This window comes from Thamnophis sirtalis, unplaced genomic scaffold (assembly GCF_051295495.1).
Source record: "Thamnophis sirtalis isolate CommonGarterSnake01/CBP01778 unplaced genomic scaffold, rThaSir2_p1.2 scaffold_8, whole genome shotgun sequence".
Classification (NCBI taxonomy): domain Eukaryota; kingdom Metazoa; phylum Chordata; class Lepidosauria; order Squamata; family Natricidae; genus Thamnophis; species Thamnophis sirtalis.
Window position 1 is genome coordinate 71,776,603 of NW_028261388.1, and position 25,638 is coordinate 71,802,240.

Genomic DNA, 25,638 nt, shown 5'->3' on the forward strand with positions numbered 1-25,638 from the left:
GCATCATAAATATGGTTCGTTGAATTTCTACGAGATGCCTGAATAGTAGCAATGACATTGGGGGGGATGTTATAAGCTGTTAAGGCTTGCTGCTTAATCGCCATGCAGTTAGTTGTAGCCACTGGGGGTCAGGATGTAGGATTGACCCCTGATGAAGAGAAAATAGTGACCGTGGAATGTGCCATGGTGGGGAGATTTACAGCGTCATGAGGTCAGCAAATCAAGGTCTGCGCGACCAGTGGGGCGCCAGGAGTAAGAGTTCTGCCTCCTGTTCCAACATCTTTTGAACTACCCTCTGGATGAGAGGGAGTGGTGGAAATGCATATAGGAGGCCCTTGGGCCACTGGCACCTGAGAGCATCTACCCCTTCTGCATTGGGGTCCACAAACCTTGAATACCACCTGGGGACTTGGTTGTTGTCTGCTATCGTAAATAGGTCTAGGACTGGCGGACCAAACCAGATCATGAATAGATGAAAGAGGTCTAGGTGAACACTCCACTCTGCCTGATCTATTTTGGCTCGACTCAGCCAGTCCGCCTGGACATTGGAGATGCCCGAAATATGTTCTGCCTTGAGGGATGCTAGATGAGATTCCACGCAACAGCACAATAGATTGGTTTCCTGCATCAGGCGGCCAGGACTATGTCCCGCCCTGCCTGTTGATGTGTGCCTTGGTAGTGGTGTTGTTAGTCAGGACGAGTATATGGTTGTCTTGTACCGTCTGTTGGAAGTGTATCAGGGCAAGGCGGACTGCCCGCAGTTCTAACCAATTTATGCTGTTTTGGCTTTCTTCTAACGACCACTGACCCTGTGCCATCAGATTCTGCATGTGCGCTCTCACCCTGTTAAGCTGGTGTCCGTCGTAAGAGTGAGACGGCCCAGCTCTCTGAATAACATCCCCTGCAAGATCACTGGGGACTGCCACCATCTCAGAGACTGGGTGACCTGCCTGGGGAGGAGAACTCTGTGGGGGGATCAGCTCCTGTTGTTTTTCTGGTGCGAGAGCATGAACCACTGCAGGGTCCTGCCATGAAACCTGGCCCACAGTACTACCCCAAAACAAGACACCATTTTCCCTAATAACTAGGACAGCAGTAGAATGGACACTTTGAGTAGGCGCAGGACCCTCCTGAATATCTCCCTGAGGCTGAGAATGCGGTCTTGGGAAAGAAATACCCTTCCTGCCCCGGAGTCCATGACGACTCCGAGATGTTGAATGTGAGTCCCAGGAACAAGGTGGCTCTTCTTGAGATTCACCCCGAATCTGTGATCTTGCAGAGTCTCGATGGTTTTGGCTAGATTCTTCTCCGCTTGAAGGGGCAACCTGGACAATAGGAGAATATTGTCCAGGTAACAAAGGATCCTGATGTGTGACGATCTGACGTGGGCGGCTAGAGCTGCCAGCACCTTCGTGAAGACCCTGAAGGTGGAGGAGAGGCTGAACGGGAGAGCCCGGTACTGGAAGTGCCTCCCCCCATAGGAGAACCGGAGATATCTTCGGTGATCTGCGAAGATGGGAATGTGAAGATAAGCTTCGGTCAAGTCTACTGAGGTGAGGAAATCGCCCTTTCTGACTCCCTCCAGGATGGTGCGGAGGGAGTGCATTTTGAACCGCTGATAAACAATGTGGCGGTTCAATGACTTTAGATCCAGGATCGCTCTCCAACCCCCAGAAGCCTTTGGTACCACAAAGAGGTGGGAATAAAAATCCTGACCCCTCTGATGCGGAGGGACCGTTTGGATGGCCTGAATCTCTAGGAGATACTGTATGGCTTGCTCCATCAGCAGCCTCTTGCGAGGGCATTGGGAGATAGGGCATGGCACAAAGTGCTTCTGAGGGGTGGAGAGGAACTCCAGAAGAAGGCTGAATTTGATTGTTTTGATTACCCAATTGTCTGTCATGGTCTCCTCCCAGCGGTCAGCGAAAAACGCTAGGCAGCCCCCGATTGGGAGAGAGTCCATTTAATCACTTTCACTTTTGGAATTGGCGATTACCTCCCCCCCCCGTAAGACTTCTTGGGGGGGGGGGAACGCTGGGTGTTTCTATTAGACCTGTCCTGATTGGATCCCTGTCTGGGTGGGAAGGACTGGCGTTGTGGACCTTCTATAGAATGGAGAAGGACGGTTCTCCTGCTTCTTGTATATAGAGGAAAGGACCTTGTGTTTATCCTTAGATTCCATGAGGTAAAGATCCAAGGGAGCTCCGAAAAGCTGAGTGCCACTAAATGGGGAGGCTGCAAGGCGCCATTTGGTCCGGACATCCGCCTGCCAAGGCTTAAGCCAAAGCAGGCGCCTGGCCATGACCGAATTGGCCATGGCTTTTGATGCAAAATGGGCTGCGTTTAAGCAAGCATCTGCTGAATATTCAATGGCCGCCTTAATTTTGTTCAGAACTTTGTGTGACCTAATATCAGTGGTTGCTGCCCTGGAGAAAAATGAAGTGGCTGTGGAGGCCCGTACTGCCCAGGCACGTGCCTGGTAGCCCTTCACTAAGGTTTAATCTGAACTTTTCTCCTCAGGCTTGAGGACTTCCTCTGGGGCTCCAGAGACCACTGTGGGTGAAGACAGGGCTGCAACCAGCGCGCCAACTGGAGGTGTCTCAAGAAACTTGGTGATTCTGGAGCGATGTTGTAGAGGCTTTTGTCCAAGGTGGTTGGCAGGGGACCTGTGTCAGGGGAGGCCCACTGTTGTTGAACCACATTCATAAAGATCTTTGGAGATGGGATGACCTCCTTTTCCACTATACTGTAGGTTCAGAGAAAAGAGCATTAGGACGGTCACTCGAAGTTGACTCAGCAGCCTGGGTCTGAGTAGACGAAGCAGAGGAAGAAGAAGGTAAGTTAGCCGCTTTTATTGCTTTGAATAGAAGAGATTTAAAGAGATCAGTTTTGAAGCAGGGGCATCTGGGAGGATACCCTCATCATCCGATAGATCCGAATCTGGGGTTATCTTGGTCCCCAAAGATGGAAGCCTGACTGACTGAAGCAGAAGGTGTAGTTTGCCGAGTGCCCCTTGATGACCTATGCCTGTGACTGTGGGATGACCTAGATGATGGGCGCTGCTGAAGCCCAGCAGCAATGCCTTGTTTTATAGCTTCTGAAATTATGGCAGCCATCTCTGTAGGACAGGAGATTGAGGCATGGGGCACCCCAGTGTTCTGAACTGGAAGGGGACCAGCCTGTTCAATGAACGGTCCCTATTGAGAGGGACATCAAAAAAAATTCCCCTGGTGTCAGACTCTATGGAAGACAATGAGGAGGAGGACAACTCCCCATCTGATTCATCTAAAGATGGACAAGGCCCAATAGGTGGTAGTTCAGTGGGTGGGTGGTTAGGTGAGGTAGCTTGATCCTCCATGGGAGGATGGGCACCCAAAATGGCGAACACTGCTTCTTCGCACGCTTTTCCAAGCTGCAAGATGGCCACCGCTGGTCTTTGCATGCTTTTTATGGCTGGCAGACTCATAAAATGGCGGCCGCTTCTTCCGAAGCCAGCCGGGGAGCGAAAGGGCTGGTCGCGAGGCTTCTGAGACAGCAGTCACTTCCAAATGGTCAGGAGATGGATGCAGCATGCTTCGTTAATATAACCCCAGAGCTGCAGCTTGTGAGCTGAGGAGTCAGCGCCGCGCTGACTGAGGCTGGAATGCGTCCTGGAGTTAACTCGTGGTCGCAAGACAGACAGGCAGCTGAGGTGAAGCCTGAAGGCTGATTTTTGAATCTCCCGCCCAAATCAGAGCATGAGACAAGGAGAAAATATTCCAAACAAAAAATTTAATTTTGAAAAATGCCAATCTAGTAAAATAGACCAATTTAGAGCAATAGCAAGGAGGAGAGATCAATTCTCAGAGCTAGTCCTAGATTGGACTGAGTCTAAACTGGGAGGAGTTACCAGGGCTTGATGACATCACAAATGTAGACTCAGTCCAATTGGTTACTGGACAGAGAAGCCCAGTCTGGCTGCTGTCTCCATGATCACAGGAGAAACATATGGCTGCTTTAACAGTTTGAAATGTTATTCATGAAAACACACTATACAATGCAGCAGCTAAAAAGATCAATGCAATTTTGTGCTTTATTAACAGAAGCACAACATCCAGCTCATGGGACATAACCGCCAAAGTGTACTCAGTTACAACATAGTTGTATCTAGTTCTAATTACCAGAGTAAAAGTGACATGGGAAAGCTACAGCAGGTTCAGAAGAGAGCTACCAGGCTAAATAAGGGACATATAAATCAATCCCTTTGAGAACTGATTAAAAGAGCTGAGCCTGTTTAACCTGCATATTAGAAGGCACGATAGCAATTTACAAATATCTAAACAGTTTTCATGTATAAAAGGAGGCTGGCTCCTTGTTGAAACTGAAGATATTCAAAGCTCTAAGAGTCTGAAATTAAAAAGTTTAAAATTAAATTTAGAATTAAAGAATAGAAATTAAAAGGACAAGATTAAAGCTGAATATTAGAAGGAATTCTCTGATGGTACAAGTTTCTTTTCTTTTTTTTATATTAGCAATGGATTCGTTCTCACTGGAGGTTTTCAAGTAGGCTGGATGACCACTAGGGATGGTTTAGTAAATTCCTTAAGTAAAGATGACTTTCAAGATTCCTTCCAATTTATTTCTATGATTTGATCATGGCAGATTACTCTAATATATAATCTTTAATAGTTTCTACAGCTAACTCAATGGCTCAAAAGTTTAGCCATTTTCTGGAATTCATGTACTGTATGTGCCAGTGTAGAAAATCAATGATACCCTTGAAGAAATTAATCAAGGCTGTTAGAAAAAATAATTTAAATCCAGAAGATGAAGAAAATGATAGAAATTCAAACAATCTTTCCCTTAACTTTCTTGAGCATAAGAAGTAGAGAGTTAGACTTTCATATACTGTTAGGCTTTCAAAATTATATATTGATGATGTTCCACTCATTCTTATGGAGTCTTGTTTTCTGATCTGGCTACTTTTAAGAGCTTATAGCCAAACATCTCGATCATTTTGTTTCAGAGAAAAGTTCATTATTTAAAAGATTTTGGCGTTCAGCTGTAATCATCATCACTTGTAATCTATCACTTGTGATCTATGATAAACAAATACAAACATCAACATAGCTCCTGCATGATTATAACTGGATTTGAAGAGAGCAGTGATATGTTATTTTTTCTGATAGGGAAGAAGACATCAAGTCATGAAGATGATGGCTTTTCACAAGATAAGGTATCGGGTTTTATAGATCCACAATGTGCTCATTGAATTGGAGGAAATTAGGCTAAGAATCCTTATTCTCCTGTTTGAGCAAAACTCTAAACCAAAAAATGTCCAGAATTACTTCCATTTGTTTGGGGGAGGGGGTTTCTTTGTATTTATGATAATGTATTTCAATGTTTAAACAATGAATTGAATACTATTCAATACAGGAGCCGAGGTGGCGCAGTGGTTAGGGTGCAGTACTGCAGGCCACTTCAGCTGACTGTTATCTGCAGTTCAGCGGTTCTAATCTCACCGGCTCAAGGTTGACTCAGCCTTCCATCCTTCCGAGGTGGGTGAAATGAGGACCCGGATTGTTGTTGGGGGCAATATGCTGACTCTGTAAACCTCTTACAGAGGGCTGAAGGCCCTATGAAGCGGTATATAAGTCTAACTGCTACTATCATGACATGATTATTCAGGAAAAAATTTGATTAATATATTAATCAAATATGAAATATGAGAATTCCCTGCAATAATAGATAAGCTTTCAAGCAATGACTTCCTTGAAGTGAAAGTTTGAGTGTCCAAACTCCTGCACACATTTTCTCTCCTTCTAGTGAAGGAGGGAAGGAAAATGAAATAATTTTGTTTTACAAGTATCAGAACAAACTAGTGTTGAAGCCTTTGGTTTGCTATCTGATTTTCAGAGGCCCATGCCAGATTCTGGGTCTTAGTTATTATTAGGGGATGCAAACAGGAATATATTAAACTGAAAAACTCTCAATGATGTTCAGAGCCTTTTGACTCCTAACCAGAGACTATATGTATGTCAAATATACAAACAATAGTGACACTGTTACATTGTTACCAAAAGTGATTCACACACAAATTTGCATTGAGAATTTTGCCAGATTCCTTTCCCTTCCACATATCACCTACATATTTTTCTTCAATATCAGCTTACCAGTTTTGAGGAAACCTTGTAATCTTGAATTCAGCTATGTTTTTGCATTCTTCATCCTTTATGCATTAAATGTATCAGTAGGTTTAAACTTGAATGAATCTAAAAATGCTATTATTAAAGAGGTTGATATATACCATATTTTTCAGCACACGTACTCCAAAGATAGATGAATTTTTCCATCCTGATATAGAAACAAGTGAAAAAGGATACAAGCTCTGATAGAGAGTTATAAGAGATTTCACAGCTCTGCTGGCATTGACACATGTGGCCCGTATAAGATTTGGCAACAGTTTTCCTGTCACAATTGCTCCATTAAACAGAGGGCCAAAAAATGGGACCTGTCAATAAACAAACAACATGAATATAAAGCATTAAAGAAGTGAAAGAAATTCCTGTGGAAGAATTTGTATTATATTTGAGTTTTTAGCAGCAAAAGTGTAACACCTATGTGCACACATACTATGTAAAAGTTTAATTTCTGTATTTTTGGTGGAAATCTTTGTTAAACTTGACTGCTATTACATAAATCAACCAATATTTACAGCATTTAAAAAAAATCTTTAAGAGTCTCAACAGAGTTGCCTCTATGTACTAGTTTTAAAGCAAAATCATTATGTCAGAAAGAACGAATATAATTATATATTATGGTAACTACATAGCCCATTAAATATGAAAACATGAATTCTGAATTTAGATGAAACTACATCTCTTAATAATCATTTTCAACTTTCGACATGTGTGCTAGATCAATGAGAAAAATGTAAAAATCGAGTTTCCTGTAATTGAAGATATCCCCTTCCCTCCTTAAATTTTCTAAAATGTTCCACGTATGTTCCAAAATATATTTGAGAGGAATTTGAGATGGTTTTTCCTTTGCTGCTTTTCAAACTAAAACAATTTTATTGTATGGCATATATTAAAATATTTTTTTTGCAGAATGTTTCCATTCTCAAAATGACATGAGATAAATCTTTTTTTTGCGGGGGGGGGGGGAGGTGTTATTCATAATATGTGAAAATAACTTTTTGGATGCTATTGGTAATGGATTTAATGGGCTAGGATATTTCAGGATTTCAAAAGCAGTGCTTCTAGCAGCCAATAAAATGTACAGATATTTGAGTTTTCTTCAACATATTATTTATATTTACATATGTGAATGTAAATAGTATATGTATTATATATATTATATATATATTATATATATTGTATGTATTGTATGTATTATATGAAAAGTGGAACCGAAAACCTGTGGTGACAAACCACCTGAAGGTTACAAGCAGATTACAAGCAATTTGGTGTCGAAACTGCCCTCTAAATTCTAGGGATGAAGTCATAGTAATTAAAATAACTATGAGATTTCAGTTTGACAATCCATCAGATAAAATGGACCATGTTCAATAAACTTATACTGTAGTCCATTAAAACATATATGAAAAATATGAGAGTGTCCTATAGATTTTCAAAATTCTTGTGATTGTAAAGCAATATTATCTTCATTTACATTTTTGCTTAGTTGGTAATTATTGAGCAAAACGAAGTAGTGCTACAACTCAATTAAAATACAGTTCAGTTTAAAACAAAGCATTTTAGTTCAGAGACCTATCTTTGATAGTAAGCAACATAGTTTAAAAGCTTGTGAATGAGAGAATTATTGTACCAAATGGCTGAGCATTAATCTCTGATGACTGGCTTCAATATAACGAGGCATCTGTGTCCCAGGGACCTCTCAGTGTTTCCCTGGTGGTAGGCACACTGTATTGAGTCTATGGCATTCTTTGTCTGCTTTTACAGGCAGCTTTCCCCCTCATTGTTTAGAGTATCTTAATGCATCTGTGATGGGTGGTATGCATTCATACTAAAAGACCTACTATTGTTTTCTCTCAGAGGCTTTGTCGAGCAAAAGACTTGAATCATAGTTCCCAATAATTATATTGGTTAATTAAACAGACAAAAAAGTTTGTCAATCATTGCATGGTTACCAAACAGGAAGATAAAAGTGAAAACAATATAAAGCTGTAGCAGCAACAAAAGTAACAGTTACTGCATCAGAGATTCTTATATTATGTAGTTATTAATGCAAAATTGGTAAATGTTAACGTTACTCCAGGTGTCTCTACTTGGATGCAAACAAAAAGGCTAACGTTATGAATGTAAAAGGCCAAACGTTACCATGGATCCTGGAAACCTGAAAAAAGAAACGACGGCTTTTTCATTTGATTAGAGAACTCAGTTTAAATACCAAGAATTGCAACCAGCCAGTATTTTATCTCTACAAGACACTTTCATTCATTCCATGGTCAGTAGCTGATTGACCAAAGGTCGGTCACATTTGCCCCTGAAATGTGTTGAATAGTTGATTGTATCACTATAATTATATTTTTAATAGACAATAAATTCCATTTTGGTCTTATTTTTTCCAGAGGATTTAAAAAAAATGCTTAACGCATAACTTAAACGAGCTTCTTCCTATCATATATTTGCAAATATATTTTAGATTGTACTTAAAAGTTGCTTTAAGAAAGTTGTCTAGAAATTGAATAACAGCAACCATTTTTAATATAAGCATTGCAAAAGACATGGTGTTAGAGGGGGAGAATCTAATATTGAAATATTCTCTTCCAACTGGTTCCTTCCAAGAGTGAGAAATCCCAATGTTGGAATATTAATATTGAGGTGTCCTGGGTGCTCTCTAAGCTTGATTGTCTTCTTGCTGAAGTTTCTTTACCCAAACTAGATAACGTCATCATATTTTGAAACATCTACAAGAAAACAAGAGTGCACCCAGGACCCCTCATTTCAACCCTCAGCTACAAATATTCTCCTTTATTGACATTGATAAAATATTGGAATGAGATGGGAAAGAAGAAATTAGATTCCGAGAATCTATACCTCTCACAACCCTATACAAATGGCCTTCACTTAGTGACTGCCTTATATAACAGCCATTTGCAGGTATAAATATGATCACTTACCGCCAGTCCTAGAACTGACAACCTTCACAGGTTTATAAAGGAAAGCTGAAGGAAGATTGCAAGCCCAGTTGCAATTCACCAACTAATTACTTAATGAACAAGTTTCCAGTCCCCAATAAAGGCTACCTACATCAAATTACTGGTTTATAGCGAGGTAAGCTGCAATAAAATAAAATGCATATGCTCTGGCAGGGCAACCTACTATGTATATAGAGCAAAACCTATACTAACTTGGGTACTTGAGAGACCGCCTCCTGCCAATTGCCTCCCATAGACCCATCAGATCCCACAGATTAGGTCTCCTCCGAATTCCATCTGCCGGCCAATGCTGGCTGTCGACCACTTGGAGGAGGGCCTTCTCTGTGGCTGCTCCAGCCCTTTGGAACGAGTTCCCCGTGGAGATTTGGACCCTCTCCACCCTTCAGGCCTTCCGGACAGCCGTTAAGACCTGGCTGTCCCAGCAAGCCTGGGGTTGAGTTCCCCCCTCTACTCGAACTGTTGTGCTTGTTGTGTTTTTTAAATTGTTGTATTACTGTCTCGTTTGTCTTACTTTTCTGTATTTGTTCCCCTTCCCTTGGTTTTTTGTTCAGCCGCCCTGAGTCCCTTCGGGGAATAGGGCGGCCTACAAATCGAATAAATACCAAATACCAATACCAAATACCACTGATGATTTACCCAATTGAGCAATGGAGGTCTACAAGCAAGCAACTAAATTCAGAAAGCAACTAGGTAAGCTGTTACACTGAAATCTCCTGAAACCTCTTCACAAAGAGGTCTTCAACAAAACTTTCAGCAAGTTAAAACTGAAATTTGATTCTTCTGCTTAAAAGCACAGTATTCTCTCTCTTCTCTTTTTTAGTGCTAGATTTTTTATTGGTCAAAACCAATCTTTTTAATCAAGTTATACACCTGAATTTTAATAACATAAAAGAGGCTCTGGAAACCCCCTGCTTGAAAACAGGGCAGGAGGTTCAGTTTAAAAACCCACATGACAAATTGATCAACTTTAATATTAATAAACTTAATCTAAAAGTGCTATGTAAAATACATTTCAATGAAAGAGATTTCATTACGGAGTGCCAAAACAGATGCTTGATTTCAACAAACTTCAATATGTCGGATATTACTACTCTTCATTCTGATGCAAATTTCTAACTGCAAAATGTCTTTTAATTCTCTACACGTCACCTGCTTCTGAATCTGAGCTCTTTTTCCTTTTTTTCTCTGAGTGCTTTAGTGCCTCAGGGTAACAGCAAAAACTATCCCAGAAGGCTGACTCAGTGTGCCATTCTGACATCATCTTAAAATGAATTTATTAAGCAGCTGAACATTTCTCCCACACCAAACAGTGCCACAGGATGACATTAATAAACACACACTGAAAAATTTGTGTAAACTGTGAAAAATTACAGCAGCTGAACAGGTGAAAATTAGATTCATCAATTTTGCTACTGGATATGATTGAAGGCATTAAAGATTAAAGAAAGAGAAGGGAAAATAAGAGCACATGATCATTTTTGCTCATTGTCATTTGATATGACTTCTTACATCAGATCTTTCTAAGAACATAAGCAGGCATTTTGAGGTTATATAACCATGTATTATTCAATCAAAAATAAAACTAAATAAAAGCACAAGTTTTTCTCTGAATGTTACCCCCAAACTATGGAATGTTCTTCCTTTTTTGTTCTTTTTTTTTTAAAAATTAAGATAAAAATGAATACAGAATTAAATGGAAAATAAAAAGCAACGGCAACTCTCTCCCCAAAAAGGAAAAAAAAAGAAAGAAAATAAAAAGAAAACATCTTGAATTTATTTTTGGGATTTATTATAGCTGTGAAGGGCTTTTTCCCCAAAACCTTTTGATCAGAATGAATAATTAACTGGGCGATGATATGCTATGTAAATTTGCTTACTGCCAACACATTGTAGAAAGATTCAATTTAATGCATTTTAATGCCACATTTGGATTATTTTCATAGATTTAAATGACTTAATGAATCAATTAAAAACAACACTATGCCACGAAGACTTCCAATGAGATACATTGAGTTTAAATCCCATGCTCTCATTTTTTTCAAGATTTCCAAAAGAACCTGTCATAATTGATATATGGGTTTTATATAATACTGAAAAGATTCTCTTAATTTTAAAAGAGCTGGATGTGTATAACTCTTCGAAATATGTTAATGGTTGTAAGTTATGAGTTTTAGCAAGCTTAAAAAAGGAATTATAGAACTTGACTCATCTGAAATAAAGCTGAAACATGACTAATGCTTTCGCAGATTTAACAATATGAATGTTCATAAATAATTAAACGTTTAATTCTATTTAATTCAGTTCCTTGTATTAAATATATCTGCCTTTACAAGAAAACTATTAAAAAACAGGAACAGAAATCAGGAGAGCTTTCATTTTTCAGCTGTCCAAGTTTTAACTATCAATGAAATGACTGCGTAAAAGCAGTAGTTTTTTTAATTACTAAAAGGCTATTGAATATTTTTATTTCATCAGATCTTTGAGGCTTTAAGCATCCCGTGAATACCATGGCTTTTTATTGTTTATTCAATTTATTTTTATACATTAAATGCATTTATTATTATAGCACACAGCAGTACTGAAGGACAATAGAAGGAAGATAAAATCATAGTATAAAATGCAGATAGCACAACTAAATGATAAATGGTATAGTTCTTATTCTCCAAATACTGCTGGAACAGTTCAGTATTTAAAACTACCATTCTAACTGGGGGGGGGGAGGCATCTCATAGTATAGGGGCAAAACTGAAAAACATTGATGTCTCCTCCCTCCGCTTTATTTACTTCATGGACTGGGACTCATAAGCCATTCTGAAGAGGTATATGCATTTTAAATGGGTTAAACGGGCTGCTTCCTTACAGAGAAGGCAGCCTGTAAGCATCTGTCAGGGGAAGAAGACAGGCAGGTGGATGCCAGATTCCCACAAGGAAACTCAATGTAGAAGCCAGGAGAAAGTCACAATTTGCTCCTTCTTTTACTGCTTTTCCGTCTGCCCTTGGTCATTCTGTTTCTCTATTTAGCTAAGGAAGTATCTCTGAAACAATGATCCAACAGGTCATGGATTGTCTAGGTTTTTTAAAACAACAAATCAAAAAAACTTCACATCCTCGCTTAAACCATGACTGTGGCTTTGATTGCCCTGTGTTTTCTGTGAAAGATATGTCAGAAACTTTCATCTTAGCTCCCATTTCTGCTATCCTTAACTACAAGGGAACTAGCTATACAGTCCGATCTCCATTTTCATCAACTATACCTGGTCCTTACAGCCACAGTAATGATAGCATCCTTTCACCTCATCTTCAAAGAGGTGAGAATATTACCAGTACTATCTTGGACAGTTGGCCCTGAAGCCACTTCTCAGAATTTTAGCTGGCTTTTTTGTCCCAATATAACAGGTTTCATTGAGTTAAATCACTCCATACATCTCCATTCTATGATTTGCATTTTAATTTCTTAATTTGTTCCTAAATAAAATAACCCCAATTTTCTTATTCCGAAGGAACTTTTCTTTTCTGGGTAATTCTAAAATGACATGCCAATTACAGGAGATAAAAACCAACACAAAGAGAAGTTGATTTAGTTACAGTACTTACAAGAGTAGTAAGAATCTTTTGAAGAAGTACAGTATAAAGACAATGGAAAAAATACTGTGCATCAATACTAGTATGAATGTAAAAAAAATGCCATGAGATTATATCAATGTTAGTTTCAACTACAGAAAGAATTCAATATCATTTTAAACTCATTTTAACATCAAACCTAACTTTTGCATTTTTTTATTTTTAATCTGATTTTACTTTTGTAATTGCTTTAGATTCATCTTGGTGAGGAGAAAAAGCAGGAATATGTTATTAATTTAAATGTTGAACTTAATTTTTTGTACACTTTGAAGCCATGTATATACATTAAAGGAAGTAATTTTATTCTACTTTCTCTCATTTTTCTACCGTTCCTGAATGACTTCATAATAAATGAATGCATGTATGTGTATATGTATGTGTGTATAAGACACATACTTTTTTCTGCAAAGCTTCTAAACAGTTACAAGTTACACATCTGTCAGTAATTAAATCAATTCACCTCCACTTATAAATATGCCAGACTACTTAACATGAAAGTTTCCATTTCATTAAGAGAAAAAACATTTTTAAAGAATAAATTTTCTTTAGAATTAAGAATGATTCTACTATTATAAGAACCTGACCTTGTTATATTGAACTTCAGGACTTACCTGTGGTTTCTTCATAATCTCGATATAGAACATACGATTCCTCATTGGATAAATAACAATTAAAACATCACCAAAATCTGTTGGTATAATGCCTCTGCGATAATTTCTGGTGTGTTCAGACCAGATAACATGAACTTCATCATTTCCCAAGTGACGAAGCTGTAACAGCAAATGGATTTGCTATTAATCAGAATGACAGAAGAGTTTGAGGACGTAGGCTATAGGAATGAAATTATAATGCCAACAGTGTATCTGCTTCATCAGAGAAAATTGTATAAAAATTATTTTCTGCATGTTAAATAACTTCCTTTTTTCAAATATCATGGGACCTCACATGGATTACCTTTTTGTGACAAATGAGTAAAAACATATGAATGACTGGAACATCAAGAAAATGGGACGAGCTTATAAGAGATAATTCACAGTAGATATGCTTTGTATCCATGGCAATTCAATAATTTTCATTCAAGTTTTAGTAGCTACATTCAATTAATCAAAGATAAAATTAACGAAGTGGACATTACAAAAAGAGTTTACAATTTCAAAAGCTGTGGCAAAACCAATGTCCTCTAAGACTTACTGTATTTTTCGGAGTATAAGACGGACCTTTTCGGCATGCCTTTTTATGGTACAAGGAAACTAAAACACAGGGGTATTTTAGAAGAAATTACCTATGGGAGGCTTTGCTGCTAAATTGGGAGAAAATTAAAAGACAATATTGTTTAAAAATCCCAGTCTGGCTATCAACTATCGAAGCCTTTTCATACGCAATAATACACAAAAAGGAACAAACAGTTAGATATGGTGAAATATTGAATACAGAGGGGAACTTAAATCTATGCAAGATCTGGAAAAGGAAGATATAAAGATGAACTGGTTTTCATATGTGCAAATACAATCTAGATATGACAAGGACCGTAAAGAGGAAGGTTTTTATGATAAAATGACTCAGTTAGATAAAATTTTGGTGGTTACTGATGAAAAAGTAATTTAAAAACTTTATGGACACTTACTAGAGGTTAAGTTAGAAGAAGAATAAGTTAAAGGAACTATGATAGCTTGGGGGGAAAATTTTGGCCATGGGATTAATTTAGAGAAGTGGCAGAAATTGTGGTCTCAAAATGACAATGTCAATAGCATATAAAGAAAATTTGTATAAGGTGTTTTACAGGTGGCATCTACCTCCGATGAGAATAGCAAGAATGTTCAAGAATAAATCAGAAAAGTGTTGGAAATGTCATCAGACACTGGGTTCATATTACCATATTTGGTGGACTTGCGCCGAAGCTAAAAGATATTGGACCATTCTCCAAGTGGTTGGAGAAAATGACACAAAAACGTATAGACTTTAAACCAGAGACTTTTTTATTGGAAATTATGCCAGAAATATATAATAGAGACTTGAAATACTTGATTGTAAATGTTTTAACAGCAGCTAGAATTGTATTTGCAAAAAAATTGGAAAAATGAGAAAATACCAACGCAGGAGGAAACTATTCAAAAAATTATGGAATGTGCAGAAATGAGTAAATTGATATTTGAAATTAGAGAACAAGAAGATGAACAATTTTACAAGGTTTGGGATTTGTTTTTATTAATACTTAGATAAAAAATCATGGTAATGGAAAAAGTGGGAAAACTTTTTATATTTTAAGAATAATAAAATGATATCTGCAATACTATAAGGGTTTAACACTGTTAAACAGATTAGAATGATGTAATGGAATAATGTATGTATGATTTCAATATATAGAATATTTTGTTTAAAATGTAGGAATAATAATTGGAGTTGAACTATTGAGGCAAAATGATGTTGTATGTATGGATTCAATATTCAGAATATCTTGTTTAAAATTAAGGAATAATAATTATAGTTGAAAAATTGACATTTAATAATAATGTACTTATGTTTATCTAATGAACAATTTGTGATTCGATATATAATTGTAAGTGGTGACCATGTGAAGGATGCACAAAATCTTGTAACCAAACGACACGCTATATGAAATGGAAGGAGGTTGTAGGTGTTTTATGTTTTTTTGTTTGTTTTTGTTTGTTTAAAAATAAAAAATATTTTTTTTAAAAAAAGACGGACCTTTCACCCGCCAAAAAGTGGGTGAAAATCTGGGTGTGTCTTATACTCTGAATGTAGCTCTGCTGGCCCCCACCCTTCAGACATTTTCAGCCTCCGTGCGTCATATTTTCGGGCGGTTCCAGGGGGTGGGAATCCTCACTTCCACTCGGATTTTAATAATGAGCAGCACAGGTCTTTTAATCCATTTAAAACAAACCCTATCACCCTACACGCATTTAACTGGAGCGGGTGGGGTGGGGTATGATTTTCATGGGGGAAGAAGAGGGAATTGACACCGAAGGCTCCACTCCCGAAATGTTCCCTATCTTCCAACCAATAGCTGTCAACATTGAAAACCAGCTTTCTTGCAGCAAAGCCCGGTAGACATGCAGCACTTCAGTCCTCCTGGATGCTGTCATCTTGTAAACAGGTTGCTGGGCTTCCCAGCAAGCCCCCCTGTGCCTTTGCTGCCTCGGTTGGAGCCTGATTCCCGAAGGGGCCTTGGGAGTGTGGAGGCTGGGACTCTGTTGGTGAAGCGGGCACTGCGCAGGAGGCGTAAAGCAAGGTGGCTCACCGTTCTGCCTGCCCCTTTTCCAGCCAACCCAGGCGGAGGGTGGTTGGCTTCTGCTCCTGGCCCAGGAGACAGGTCTGGCCAGGAGGAAAGAGAAGGTGAGTCTGCGGAGAATAAGGGCGCATGGCTCTGCGATGTGCATCGGGGGACGAAAGCATTTTTTGTGGCGGTGCCAACTACACGGCCCATTTTTGGAATCGGGGAAGGGATTGTGGTGCTGCCACCCGAAAATTCTTTCCTCCCCAATTCCAAAAACGGAGGCCAAAAGAGTGTATTGCATTTCAGGCAACAGACGGTTCCAGCCTGCACTGCAGCCTGAATATGCCTCCTAGTGAGATCTGCTGCTTGAAATGCGATGCAATTTCATGGCCTCCACACACCCTGTTTTTGGAATCGGTGAGGAAAGCGTTTTTGGGCAGCAGCACCATGATCCCTTCCCCAATTCCAAAAACGGAGCGTGCGGCTGGCACTTCTACCCGAAAATGCTTTCCTCCCCCAATACACATCGCAGAGCCTCCTTCTCCACCTTTCCTCCTAGCCAAATCCATCTCCTGGACCAGGAGCAGAAGCTGACCACCCTCCACCTGGGTTGTCTGGAAAAGGGGCAGGCAGAATGGTAAGCCGCCTTGCCTTATGCCTCCTGTGCAGTGCCCGCTTCACCAACCGAGTCCCAACCTCCGCACATCCCAAGTCTGCTTTGGGAATCAGGCTCCAACCGAGGCAGCAAAGGCGCAGGGGGCTTGCTGGGAAGCCGGGCAACATTTTAACGAGACGACAGCGTCCAGGAGGAGTGAAGTGCTGTGTCTCTACCGGGCCTTGCTGCAAAAAAGCTTGGTTTTCAATGCCTACAGCTATAGATAGGAATATTTTTTTTAATGAATAAAAAGTTCTGTGCTGCTTGCTATCAAAATCCGAATGGAAGTGAGGATCCCCGTCGCCTCAAACCACCCGAAAATGCGAGGCACAGAGGAGGCGATGGTTTGTGGCAATCCCTGCAGCCTGGAACAGCTGATTGGGGGGTATTCCACCTGCCAATTAGCTGCTCTTGCTGAATTAGGCTGCAATAACGTGCTAAAGCTGAGCAGGCCATTTGCTGTTTGCTTCAAGTATGCTAGCCAATGGATGCTGGCAGACAGAGGCAGAAACTTTTCCCCCCGTTTTCCTCCCCAAAAATTAAGGTGCGTCTTATACTCTGAAAAATATGGTAGGTTAAAATGAAAGTTGGGTTCTTTCTGAAAATTATTTATTTATTTATTTGTGCAGCTACAATCTGATTTTCACTTACTTAAAATTAGTCTTACACAATGGGACTTAACGTAAGTAATCGTATATATTCTTGCATAATGACAACGGCAAGTAAAAAAACCCCCTACAATTAATATTCAATTATTAACTTGGTATACCGTATTTTCCGGAGTATAAGACACACCTTTTTTCCTCAAAAAAGAGGCTGAAAATCTGGGCGTGTATACCCTTATGGAAGCTTTCAGAGAGCTCTTAGGGAATGGGGAGGGCAGAAATGAGCAAAAAAATGGACCATTTTTGCCCCCCCCCAGCAGCACTCTATAAGCCTCCCTAAGACTATGCATGCAATTTTTTTTGACAAAAAAGACCCATTTTGGTGAAAAATGGACCATTTTTTGCTTCTTCCCCCCCCCCCGGAGCACTCTGCAAGCCCCCCCAAGGCTATTCATGCCTTTTTAAAAAAAGAAAACAGGCTTGTTTTCGTGAAAAATGGGCCATTTTTGGGAGGTTTGCAGAATGCTTTTTTTCCCCTTTTGGACAGCTCTTTAACTGATTGATGAGAATTACATTGATCAAGTGCTGTGCCAGCAGAAACAAAGTCTTATGTGCTGCAGATTGTCAGTGATTTCCTTCTCCAGCACATGGATAAATACATCTGGAAACATTTACCTACCTACCTACTCTCTCTCTCTCTCTCTCTCTCTCTCTCCCTACCTACCTACTATATTTCTCTCTCTCTCTATCCCTCTACCTACCAATCTACCTACTCTCTTTCTCTCCCTATCTACTTTATTTCTCTCTCTCTCTCTATCCCTTTATCTACCTATCTACCTAATTACTCTCTCTCACCCTACATACCTACTGTATTTCTCTCTCTTTCTCTCCCTCTCTATCCCTCTATCTACCTACCTACTTTTTAAAATTTTGCCTCTTCAAAACCTTGGTGTGTCTTATACTCCGGTGCGTCTTATACTCTGAAAAATATGGGTACCTCAATTTTACCCACATCTACAAAATCATAAATTTGGGAGATATTAAAAGGTATAATTATAGCACACATTAAATCTTAGTTAGCTTACTAAAATTAGAAACTGGATCCATATTTTAAATGATCCCAAATAGAAGGACATCTTCAAAAAACAAAAGTTAGTAAAGAGCCTAACTTAAATTTTGCTATCAACCCTATCGAGAACGATTACATTTCTTCAATGTATTTGCATAATAAGATACCCTGTAGATTTTGAACATTTGCTATTTTTTAAAGCCTTTTAACAAGAATTCATGTTTGGGCATGCAAGTCTATGTGTCATTCAGCAACTACTGTTTAATAAATAGTGATAAAAGATCTTTAGCTATTCTCCTTGTCTGCCAGGCTTACACACTAATGCGGACTGTGGTCATGGTATAAGACACCTAATAGTCTGACCTTTTTTCCCTACTAATTGTATTATGGAGCCAGCTGGCTTCAGAAAGGAGTTGTCTGCATGATTGAAGAACTTCTGCTAGGGTTAGGCATGGGTGCTACTTTTACTGAGTAATAGCCCATCCTGACATCCCCATTGTCTGCCTGACAGAGTGCCCATCCTAAAATCGAAGTTTTATTTGTAAATTAACCAAGAAACTTCCTGCCAGAACAGTGCTGCCTGGAGACTGATAATGTGTGCCTTTCATTCCCTTTCACTCTTACTGTATTCACTGCCAATTTGTTTTCTGCTGCCAGCCAGCCTTAGGCTATAAAAAGCCTTGTAAGACATAAGTGCAATTATAGTCCTGGAGTCAAATGAATTGAACAAATCCAATAGCGCAGCTCTGTCTCCACTTTGCAAACCCCTACAGCAGTTAGATTAGCTGCTAAAAATCTAATCTAGCTATAACTAATGAATTTCTTGAGTAAAGAGCAAAGGTTCATATGAGGGGGGGGGGAGCCGTGTTTCTCAGCTGATTGGCTTTCTGTCACTAATTGATTTTTTAAATAAAAAAAGCTACATATAATTCTGACAAGGAGCTGTTAGTTAGCTACAGTGCGTGCATCTCTACTATGGTTACAAGATGATTGGATTGAAAACCAAAATGAAAGACTGCACATAATGACCAATCCTTAAGACCAAAAAAAATACCATCAAATGGTTATTTCACAAATCTGCCAGCAATTACAATTACTTTACTGTTTTTTCATCAGAAAATAGAAAACTGAGTTGTCTTGCTAGCTGGTATTAAGGAAACATGTCTTTAATTATTTTATTCTACACCAACTAGTAATATTCCTCAATAGTTGTCAAATTTATGACACTTATTTTAGATGTCATGTGCAGGTGCAACTATTTTACATACAAAAAAGCCTCTCTTATCATTAAATATTTCTATGACATCTGTTTTACTCTGTGGGTCAAAAAATATACTGCCTGCCACAGAATGGTCATATTTATAGGCAGTTTTTCTGGCAGCAGGTGGTATGACCTTCTGTCATGCTATTGAATTTGTCAGCTAAGCAAGTTATTCAGCTTTCTCCTTCCAATGCTTGGAAATTGGCAAATTAAAAGGAAGGGGGAATGACAATAGCAGGAATACAAGTATCCCCTAAATAGCTGAAGAGGCAAAATGTATTGTTAAACAGAGAAGCAATCTTAAAATGTGTATTTTTTTCTGACAAGAGATTTAAATGTACAAATTTATATAAACATGATCTAGAAAATAAATATTAAAAATGCCTGCCTCTATAGATAGACTTTTAAAAGATGTTATGGGAGAGAATCAAGTTCTACCACACAAGATCAAGACTGATTTCAAAGTGGATTTAAAAATGATAATGCTACAAGAATGACACATTGGGCATGCAAAACAAACCAGGTGATGTCTTAATAATTAAAAGGGATATGCAAATAACATAGCGAGTAAGTGATTGTAATTGTAGTCTTTAATAAAATTACTTCACAAAACCAACACAATAAACAATCATGCTGCTAACAGAAGGCAACAGGCACTTCTGAAAAGATAATATTATACTATTTATATTTAGGTTTATATTTTACCTTTTTGGTCAGTGAGTCATCTGAGTCAGATGGCATTCGTGTAGATACATGAAAAATTACTTCTACAGTTGAAGTAGCATAATATGGGGCTGTTTGTCCTGTGCTACCGTTACGCTGAAGACCACCCATAAACCCACAGTGAGTTGAAAGATCAACCTTAATCAAGCAGAAAATAAAGATGTTAGCCTTAATTTGTAATTAAAAACAAAGATAAAGGAAATATCCTCTGAATTTACTGGAACACTTTTACTAAATGAACTTAAAATTAATGTTTTATTTTTGTTATTTTAGCTGACTTGTAAGTCACTTTAATTGAAGTCCACTTTGATGACATGTATCTCAGTTTTTCATAAATTGGTATAAAACAAGACCTTACAATAACATACACAAATCTTAAAGTAACACTAAAGCAAAACACATAGCACTAGGCACATAAATCAGTTTATTTTATAATCATTCCTACACAGAACACTTCAGATAAGATATCCAATATATTACAGATATCATACATGTTATATTATAATATATGATATGCCATTCATATGTATTAAAATGACAGATGGTCTTACCTGAACTGTTATTTTAAGAGGTGGTTTGCAGGATCTGCAAACCCACTCTGGAAAAAAGTAAATTGTTTCACTGACAACTAAATAATGAGGTCTGGAATCAACTAATGGGTTGTAGAATATCCAGAAGGGTGCATAAAGTTCTCCTTATAATAAACATTTTATGGTAGATTTTTCTGAATGAGGGTAACTAAGTGCTCAGAACTAAAATTCTTGCAGTAGCCATTGGTACTATATTATTTGGTAACATGATGGGCATCATGTTGGGGTTCATAGATGTTCTGAGCAAAGAAAAATTATAGGTTTAGCTCTCCTGGCTTCTTTTCTAAGTAGTAACCTAAGTGATATTACATGTCTGTTGAGAACATGTGAGAGTTGAACTCAGGCTCAGTAATAAAAGAAATGCTGGATTAAATGGATTGGACTAGACCAGTTAATCTAAAATGTGGATAAATTAATATCACAACTCAAATATTCCATTACCACCATTAATATTATTATTTAAAACAAGACATTTGGGCAATATTTACCTCCCAACCCAATCCAGCAATAAAATCTTCATATGCTTGGCTTCCTTGTGGATTTGACAATATTGAGCATTTATCTTCTTGTCCTTCAGCAATGTAAACTACTGCAATCTTGTGAGTTTCACGACTGCAAAAACGAACAAAAATATTGTACCTTTATATAATGGATTTTTATTCTGAAGAGTTACATGCAGTGTAAAATAGATTTCAACAAAAATAATGAAGAATGTATAATTAAAAATATACAAACAATAATTTTGTTGACAACTGAAGAAAATATATAACCCTCTCCCACAAGTTTAGTTATTGGCACTTCACATTTTTCTTAAAAATAAACAATTTTTAAAAAATTAAACACTTCCCCCTGCATGGATTTCATTCTTCTCTTCTACTCATTAAACTGACCCTTTGGAGCTAACATTACTTTTTTCTTTTACTATCTGTTTTCCTTTTGTGAATTTGACATGTCTGTAAGCTATGAAATATAATGTTACAAATATTCCTACAACTACTGAATTCTACTTCATTTGGCATTATTTTAATCTTGGCTAGGAATGTAAACCAAAGATCATTGCAAACCATCTATTTAAAAAATCGTAAATTTGTTTCCCAACATTCTGAAATAAAGCATTACAATGATTTAAATATATGTCTATTGAGTACTGATTATATAAACTCAATTTATAACCACATTAATTTTGTCCATTTTATTTTATCATATGACCACAATTTACAATATTTTTTGCTCAAAACTGCCATTTACTTCCAGTTTATAGCAAAAAAAGACCTGAACAATGCAATTTTTTTGCACTGGGTTGCAGACAATGGGTTTGCTTAATGACTGTGATGTTCACTTAATGACTGCTGCAAAGAATGCCATTAAGTAAAGGGACTCACTCAGTGACCACTTCAGAAAAGGTCATAAAATCAGTCACAGCTACATTCTCACTTGCTTAACAACTGGCCTGGTTTATGGCCATAATTCCAGGCTCAGTCATAAGTCAAGGACTACTTGTAGGCAAAACCAATCCAAATCTGTCCAAGAATCAAATTTGTGTGGATAAGTAAATTTTATTTATATATGTTCAAGACCAACATGGTTTTTAATGGAATTTGTTCATAACGATGGATTTATATTTTGTAATTATAAAGAAAGAGTAAGATATGTATTTTTAAAGGTAAAGGTTCCCCTTGCACACATGTGCTAGTCGTTCCCAACTTTAGGGGACAGTGCTCATCTCCGTTTCAAAGCTGAAGAGCCAGCGCTGTCCGAAGAAATTTCCGTGGTCATGTGGACGGCATGGCTAAATGCCAAAGGTGCATGGAACGCTGTTACCTTTCCACTAAAGGTGGTCCCTATTTTTTTTACTTGCATTTTTATGTGCTTGGCAGAAGCTGGGACAAGTAACAGGAGCTAACTCTGTAACGGGATTCAAACTGCCGACTTTTCTGATCAACAAGCTCAGTGTTTTAGCCACTGAGCCACTGCTTCCCTATGTATTTTTAGAAAACATTAAAAAAATATTGCAGCTGATACTCTAAGCATATTCATGAATTGTAAGTAATTAGAATGTTTAACTTACCATTGTCTAGAGTCTAAATTTTTCAGTTCTCTCAATAACTTAGAATTTTTCTTCAAAATATTAAAACTTTTTCTAAAATAAATAGAATAAAATTATGGTAGAATATCTCATAATACATAACTGGTATATTTTGTAACTAACAAACTGGTGTATTTTGTTAATTTAGCCACTCTGAAGTCCTCCTATCTGACTGCTTTTGGCTCTCAATAATTCCTCCCTCCAAACCTATTAACTTCTGTTTAATGGTCTAACATCAGGATCTAGAGACCATTTCGAATAATGCACCTAAGAAAGTGGGATAAAACATAACTTTCTATAACTATTTATGCAGCTTAGTCAGAATGGAAGTATATTAGTTACTTGATTTTTCTATAAGCATGTTATCAAGTACATAAATTTTCTATTTTCAAATTATGTTTTCTAACTTACTTATAAAATTTCAGTTTGGGAAATTCATTAAAATTGAAATATTTCCTGCCAAAATAGTGTGTGTATGTATTTATGGGTATGCATACATGCACACACACAAACGTATCTGAAAGGAAAAATGAGCAATTTTCAATTAGGTGATATCTGATCTAAGAAAATCGTGACACTTAAATAATAAAATACATTTTATGGTATAAATTCTTAGAGCAGAGGTTCTTGGGTTATTGTTGTTTTGCTGAAAAAGGCTAAAGTGGCAGTGTCTATGCCTCCGTAACTGAGAGTGAAAACCTAGGATCTACTTTTAAAGATCTATTATGGCAATGGTGACTTAGTTCAAACGTGATAATTTTAACTTTTGGGGTACTCTGGTACTTATAGGAGATAGAGTTCAAAATAAGCATTTTTCAATAAATACCTTTTTATACTGTATTGGAGTAGGGAAATCCTTACCACTGAAGAATAAATTGGAAAATAATTATTTCCTTCCTCCCCCGATGTATTACTCATAAATGCTGAATGCTGAAGCCAAATGGCAACTATAGTTCATATCAGAATTTTAATTAGTAAATAGCAACTTAAGCATGCCTATTAGTTTGACTATAATAAAATTTAATCCATTTAGGTTGAATTACTGTCAAACTAAATTCAGGAGAGGCACTGAGATTATTTTTAGAAGCCCCTATTATCACCCTTTAACCACATGGATAGAAGTAGCAATCTCACTTGAATTACACTAATTATTGCAATTTATTTCCCACTTTTGTGTCCTTCATTAAAATCTGTCCTTCATTAAGGAGGCCAAGAAAATATTAAATTGGAAGGGGTGGAATGATTTAATTTTTATTCTTGAATTAACCAGGAGGTATTTTCCACCTTGTGGTACCATTCCTTGTGTTTAAAGACTCCAATCTTTAAAACCTTCTCAGAGGGAGGAGCTATCTGTCTCCCAAACCGGACTGAGAGGAAGATTAGCCCTCAACCTCATATGTTTTTTTAAATCTGTAATTTACTTCAGTGAAATGCAGAGAGTCAGGATGCATACAGCTAAACTATGAAATTCACTGTCAGAAGTTGTGGTAATGGTAGCCAAATAAGTTTGTAGGGGATCAAACTATCAATTCATATTCATAATTGATATTTGTTTACTATTTTCTAGTATGCAGAAAGCCTGGCTGCTGAGAAGCAATCTAGAATAGAATAGAGCTGGAAAGGAGCTTGGAAGTCTTCTAGGCTGGCCCCGTTCAAGCAGGAGACCCTATACCTGGGATGGCAAACCTATGGCACGTGTGCTACATGTGGCACGGGGAACCCTCTCTTCAGGCATGTGAGCCGACACCCAGCTCAGCTCTACTGCGCATCTACGTGCACCTCCCACTGGCCATCTGATTTTCAGGTCTCTGCTGCACATGCAGGAGACATGCGTGCATGTACAAGGGGGTCTCACATGCATATGTGCAAGGGGTAGCATGGGAGGGAGTGCCCCCCACACCCCATGTTTGGCCCCAGCAGCCTAGCAGGGAGGCCTGTTAGGCCCAAAATAGCCTGTTTGTGTGTGTGTGTGTGTCGCACGGGCATTGCATTATGGGTGTGGGCACATGCGTGTGCGCTGTCACACGCACACGCATGCTTTTGGCGTGCAAGGACAAGAAGGTTAGCCATCATTGCCCTATACCACTTCAGACAAGTGGCTGTCCAGCGTCTTCTTAAAAACCTCCAATGATGAAGCGCCTACGATTTCTGAAGGCCAGCTGTTCCACTGGTTAATTGTCCTCACTGTTAGGCAGTTTCTCCTTAATTCCAGGTTGCTTCCCTCCTTGATTAGTTTCCATCCATTGTTTCTTGTCCTGCTCTGATGCTTTCAAGAATAATTTGAACCCCTCTTCTTCGTGGCAGCCCTCCAAAAATTGGAATACTTCTATCATGTCTTCTTTTATCTAGATTAGCCAAACCCAAATTCTGCAACAAAGGCCTTTTTTAATTGCTCTTAGTTACTCTTCTCTGAATTTTTTCCAAAGTCTCAACATCTTTTTGTAGTGTGGTGACCAAAATCGGTTGCAATATTCTAGGTGTGGTCTTACTAAAGTTTTGTAAAGTGGTACTAATACTTCACGTAATTTTGATTCTATGCCTGTTTATACAACCCAGGATTGTATTAGCTTTTTTTTTGGCTGCCACAATACACAGCTGGCTCATATTCAAGGACTCCAAGGTCCCTCTCA

General features: G+C 38.2%; 1 protein-coding gene across 2 annotated transcripts in view; it reads right to left on the reverse strand.

Annotated features, from left to right (window-relative positions):
• Window positions 1-25,638, reverse strand: part of RALGAPA2 (Ral GTPase activating protein catalytic subunit alpha 2) — a 192,220-nt gene that overhangs the window by 62,752 nt on the left and 103,830 nt on the right. For both annotated transcript variants that reach the window (XM_087721899.1, XM_087721898.1), the window contains 5 exons: window positions 22,991-23,062; window positions 21,411-21,534; window positions 20,315-20,470; window positions 13,396-13,554; window positions 6,363-6,490 (listed from right to left, as the gene is read on the reverse strand). In XM_087721899.1, the coding sequence (XP_087578025.1) occupies window positions 6,363-6,490; window positions 13,396-13,554; window positions 20,315-20,470; window positions 21,411-21,534; window positions 22,991-23,062 (639 nt within the window). The remainder of the gene's footprint in view (window positions 1-6,362; window positions 6,491-13,395; window positions 13,555-20,314; window positions 20,471-21,410; window positions 21,535-22,990; window positions 23,063-25,638) is intronic.